The sequence below is a fragment of the Chrysochloris asiatica genome, unplaced genomic scaffold (genome assembly GCF_000296735.1).
Source record: "Chrysochloris asiatica unplaced genomic scaffold, ChrAsi1.0 scaffold00213, whole genome shotgun sequence".
Classification (NCBI taxonomy): domain Eukaryota; kingdom Metazoa; phylum Chordata; class Mammalia; order Afrosoricida; family Chrysochloridae; genus Chrysochloris; species Chrysochloris asiatica.
Window position 1 is genome coordinate 740,027 of NW_006408731.1, and position 6,050 is coordinate 746,076.

The following is a 6,050-nucleotide window of genomic DNA, read 5'->3' on the forward strand; positions in this document are numbered from 1 at the left end:
CTTGTGGTTAGCAATCCAGTACTTATCCTACAGTGCCATGGAAAGTTGAGTATCTTTATCTCTTATTTCGAATAACAAGAACATGAAAGGGAGAAGCATTTCATAACAATCCATGTGCCAAAGAATTGTGACAATCTTAGTTACATGATGCAAAATGAAGCCATTTATTCACTTTCTCCCTAGAAATCCAATCCTTCAAGTACAGTTCTTTCTCCGTTTACTATATATATTGTTGTTGTTAAGTGCCTTCAAGTCAGTTCTGACTCATAGCAACCTTGTACAGGGTTTCCAAGGAGCAGCTGGTGAGCTTGAACCGCCAACCTTATTGTTCAAATTGACCTTGCAGTCCAGCGCATTAACCCGCAGCACCACACCAAGACAGTATATAGAGGGAATTTAACCAGCAAAAGTCAATGTCAGCATTACAGCACTGAGGGTTTTATTTTTATCACCAAAATCATTGGTAGGTTAAACAAATGCTAAACCATGTGACCATTAGTGTTAACTTTGTTTTGTTGCTATAACTATGGATGGAGGATTATCCCTTTCTCAGAACACATAATAGTTTCATCTTGACAAAATTTCAAAATACAATTATTACTGTAGAGGTCAAAGAAAATGTGCCACATAGTCCCTTTAAACTCAACTGTGCAATAATTGCCTGAGACCCTGCTCAATGGCCTAGGAATCTTAGAAGCAAAGTTTTGTTGTGTGTTTTTAAATGTTTTCAAACTACATTTAAAAATTCTACACAACTTACTTTATGAATGGTCAGTGGATTATATCAGATGACTGAATTCATATACCGTTGTTATGAAAGCTTCCTAAAGAATTTGGACCATGGGGTTCATTGAGGGAAATATTTTGCTAATTGGAGACTGTGAAATTAATTCTTCCAGTGAGTAGCAGTTAGAATGACAGTAGACCAATGTTTCAATTAGGAAGATCAAAGCAATTGTGGTACTGGCAAAAATATTGAATATGCCATGGACTGCTAAAATAAAGAACAAACAAATTAAAAGGAATGTGGTGTGAACAAGAGTATGGAGAGGATTTAAGACAGATGTTGAGAGAAAATAAAAATACAAATATTTTAACATAAAGAGATATGGCTATCATATATATTTCTTGCTTTCCTACAAAACAAGTAATTACTACAGGTAAGACTACATCTGTCTTGGAAGAAGGACAGCCACAATGTCCCTTAGAAACAAGGATAGCAAGACTTTATCTCGTGTACCTTGGACATTTTATTAGAAGGGACCGGTCCCCCGGAGAAAGACATCATTATTAGTAGAAAGCCAGCAAAAAGAGAGACATCTTCAACAAGATAGTAATATGGCCTCAAGCATAGCAAAGATGGTGAAGACAGTACACGACCTGACAGTATTTGGTTCTGTTGTACATGAAGTTACTAATAGTAGGAACTGACTCCATGGTATATAACAACTACCACATTGTCAGTCTTACCTGTAGTAATTACTTGTTTTGTAGGAAAGCAAGAAATATATATGATAGCCATATCTCTTGATGTTAAAATATTTGTATTTTTATTTTCTCTCAACATCTTTCTTAAATCCTCTCCATACTCTTGTTCACACCGCATTCCTTTTAACTTGTCTGTTATATAGTGTGTCTCATGGAGTCCTGGTGTGGCGCTGTGGGTTAATGTGCCAGAATGCAAAGCCATTTGAACCGCAAGGTCAGTGGCTTAAGCTCACCAGCTGCTCCTAGAAAACCCTATACAGGGTCACTATGGGTCGGAATCGACTGGATGGCACTTAACAAAAATAGCAACAAATATAGTGTGTCTAACTATCATGTACCTATATATGAAGCAATCGTTTTATTTTCAATGTCTTTATCTTTCCACTTTAAGTATATTGTCAATCTTCATATTTCATCTTCAGGTAGTTTGGTATACTTTTCAAATCTGTATTGATGTATGATTCTAATATTCTATTTTTACAATTCTTCTTACAATGCATTTGCTGTTTCATGAGTTTAAGCATTAGGTCCTATTATAAATCAAGATTTCATACTTTTTGTGTAAATTAATCTGCTGTTTCTCACTATATTTATAGACTACAAATACTTAAATTTTCTTTAGTCTGTTATTTTCCACTGATTATGGTATCCTATTTTCTCCTCCATAGGAATAAAGTAGGAATGACCAAAAGGGCAATTTGCAATTAACAGGCCATGAAACTGACAAATGAAAGCAATCCATCAGGTTTCATCTTACTGGGCTTTTCTGATATGCCCCAGTTGGAGCTGGTTCTCCTTGTGGTCATCTCTGTCATATACACTCTGACATTGGTGGGGAACACAGCCATCATACTGGTCTCATACTTGAACCCAAAACTCCACACACCCATGTACTTCTTCCTCTCTAATCTCTCCTTCCTGGACCTCTGTTTCACTACCAGCATTGTTCCACAGATGCTGTGGAACCTCAAGGGCCCTGAGAAGACCATTAGCTACACTGGTTGTGTGGTCCAGTTATACATTTCTTTGGGACTGGGTGCCACAGAGTGTATCCTCCTGACTGTTATGGCCTATGACCGCTTCAATGCTATCTGTCGACCCCTCCACTATGGCGTTATCATGCACCCCAAGCTTCTTCGTCAACTAGCATCTCTGGCCTGGATCAGTGGTTTTGTGGAGTCCACAGTTCAGACAACCCTTGTTTGCCTATTGCCTCTCTGCAGTCACCACAGGTTGGATGATTTTATGTGTGAGGAACCTGCACTCATAAAAATTGCCTGTGTGGACACAACCTTCCTGGAAATTGAGCTCTCCATAGCTAGTGTCCTCTATGTGATTATACCTCTGGGACTTATTTTGGTCTCCTATGGCTGCATTGTGAGGAGTGTGCTGAGGATAAAATCAGCTGAAGGTAGAAGGAAAGCTTTTGGAACATGTGGGTCTCATATAATTGTTGTGACTTTGTTTTTTGGAACTATTATTTCTGTCTACGTACAACCCAAGAGCAAGTACACACAGAGTTACAGTAAATTCCTCACCCTGTTCTATACAGTAGTGACTCCCTCACTGAATCCTCTGATCTATACCTTGAGAAACAAAGAGGTGAATGGGGCTCTGAAAAGGCTGCTCACAAGAGATTCAAGATAGGGAAAAATATGAACCACAGTAATTCCTCACACGCTGGGCACCACCTCACTGTAATTTTTCTTTTCATTTAGGAGGAATATCTAGATTAAAGTAGGTATGAAATATCCTTTTAATGATATCCTGAAGTTACCTACTCTAAATCTGTCTTTCTGGAAATGTTTATGTCTCCTTTTTTGACTACTGTATAAATATTCTATGAAAAATAAGTATTTATAAATATATACATATGTATATATATACTTTCATAAATCCTGAAGTTATTTTTCTAATCCAATTACTGTTGAATAGATTCTGACTTATGGTAACCACTTACGGTGTTACAGAATAGAATTGAACTCCATAGGATTTGGGTTGCTATGACAGCACTTAACCACAACAAATACTTAAAAGATTTGGTAGTGTTTTCCATTTTTAAATAATGGCTTTATTTTGCGTATGTTCAAAAGAGCTATTTGTAGAATATTCTTAAGACTTTATTGACTAATATTGATGCCGCTCAGTTATACTTGTTGCATGTTACACTTAAAAATATTTTTATAAAAATAATGCTTTAACAGGGATTGGCCTTAGAGAATCATTTTAATATAAATAAATAAGTGCAGCTGAACATAGCATGAAGTTAAATGGGTGGTTTGAAAAAAAATGAAAAACATACACACATAGGCGAAGCAACACGTCTGGTCAGGAAACCATGAAAAAGGTATGTTGTCTGTCTAGACTTTGTATTTCTGTTCACAAAGTATAATCCAATTGATGTTAGTAAATGACCTTAATAGATTAATAAATGTGATCATATTTAAGTAAAATTTTCATTGGTGGATGGGTCTTTAGGATAAACACCAGACTGCTAAATGCAGGGTTGATTATGCAAAACCACAAGCCTCTTCAGAAACACTGTGTAGGGTAGCTATGAATCTGAATTCCTTAGTGGCACTTAACAATGCCTAATAAGCAATGAAACTGCCTGATTCACTTAAAATCTTGTAACTTAAAACAGACAAAAAAATGAAGATAATAACCTTATACCCATACTATGAAGTCCTGGTGTGGTGCTGTGGAATAAAGCACTGGTTTCGACGTTGATGTGAACCACAAAGTCAGTGGTTCAAACTCACCAGCCACTCATTGAAAACCCTACTATGAGTTGCTATGAGTCGGAACCTACTCAATGACACTTAACAACAACAACAACAACAACCCATACTGTGGACGCAAGGCCAATAGTTGAAACTTACCAGCTGCTCCATGGGAGGAGGGTGAGGCTGTCTGCTCCTGTAAAGATTTGCAATGTCGGAAACCCTAAATTGGCTCATTATGAATCTGAATTGACTTGATGGTAGTGGATTTGGGTTTGGTTTACCTATACTAAGAAAGCAAATTTAAAGTATTTTACATATTTTCTTTACATTTAAAAAATAACTTATTTTATTTCTGTTTCTATTGAGACTATACACAGCACAATATATACTGATTCAACAATTCATACATCCACGGACACTGATTACATTCCATGCTTTATGCAACCACTCTCCCTCTCAGTTTCTGACTTGTTCCTCCCCTAATAGTATAAACTCACTATCCCCTAAATTTCCTGTCTAATCTTTCCAGTTTTTGTTCATTTGATCCTATTTAGATAGATCTTAAAAATCACAATGGTCAAGACAGACATTCTTTACTAGTTATACTAATGTTTGGTTTTAAAAAGACCTCAGGGAATATTTTTGCTTTAAAATGTAATATTTGAAGATTATCTCATGGCAATAATTCCAGCAGTTCATTCAACCACCTACAAATCTGTGTTCCTTCAGAATTTAAAATTCTGTTCTGTATTTTCCCATTTTTGATCAGGATTCTTCTATATAATCTCTGATCAAAATGTTCAATAGTGATAGCCAGGCACCATCTAGTTCTATATCAGAGCAAAGGAGACAATTATTCTTAGAGGCAATTATCCACACATCTCATTTCTTGCTCCTATTCCTGACTCCACTTCTGTTGCTCTGGGAAAATACAGACTAAATATTGTACCTTAGATATCCACTTGCAAGTTGATGTGGTTCTGTAGGATCAGCACTAGACTGAAAACCACGAGGTTGGCAGTTCAAACCCACCTACTGCTCCTCAGAAACTCTATACAGGGTCACTATAAGTCGGAATCAACTCAACAGCACTAAACAACACCATAGGCACTATGCAATGAACTAAGAAGCATTAGGTTTAAGCACAGTATTAGGCCAATTGCCATATCTTTACACAACTAATATGAACCTTCAATATTTGTTTGCCAACTGCTCCCTCACTCTCCATCACTATTTAGTTGTTGTTGCTGTTGTTTTTTACAGTCACATGTTTAATAACAAACAGTTTGCATGACACACAGGAGGAGGCACAGCTGACTAATAAATGTAGAAGGTGGTCTCATGTTATTTGTGAAAAAAATACAGTCACTGGGATGTCCCACAAAAATATGGCCCTACACCTCCAAACCATAGAACCAAATCCCAGGAAAGTTTTTGTTGTACATCAATAACTTCAGCAGCTACCTTTTGTTTGAGGGGGGATAAATATTGTAACTCAACTTTTGTCAATTCATTGTTTTACATTTGTGCAACTTATTGAAAACAATTACATTAATCAACTGGGTATCACTACCTTTAATAAACCTAATTTTTCTGTTATTCTTAACCAAAACTCAGGGCTCTATAGGCAAAATGTCTTCTTCCCTCTTCCTTTTACCCTGGGTAATGACTAACTAATTGGAGTTGTAAACATCTTCTATATAACTGAAGTCATATAGTTGTCCTTTCACAACTGGTTTATTTCACTCAACATATTATTTATCTTAGCCATCCTATTGTTGTTGTTAGGTACCATTGAGTCAGCACTGACTCATAGTGACCGTATGCACACCAGAA

The 6,050-nt window shown here is 36.6% G+C and overlaps 1 protein-coding gene across 1 annotated transcript; it reads left to right on the forward strand.

The window, feature by feature from the left end:
* Nucleotides 1-2,202: 2,202 nt before the first annotated feature.
* Nucleotides 2,203-3,135, forward strand: LOC102834508 (olfactory receptor 2H2-like). Its single transcript, XM_006872759.1, has one exon. It carries the CDS (start codon nucleotides 2,203-2,205, stop codon nucleotides 3,133-3,135), a length of 933 nt encoding a protein of 310 aa, XP_006872821.1.
* The last annotated feature ends 2,915 nt before the right edge of the window (nucleotides 3,136-6,050 follow it).

What these genes read in the sequence shown, in the direction of transcription:
- LOC102834508 (XM_006872759.1), top strand. Translation starts at nt 2,203, where the DNA reads ATGAAACTGACAAATGAAAGCAATCCATCAGGTTTCATCTTACTGGGC.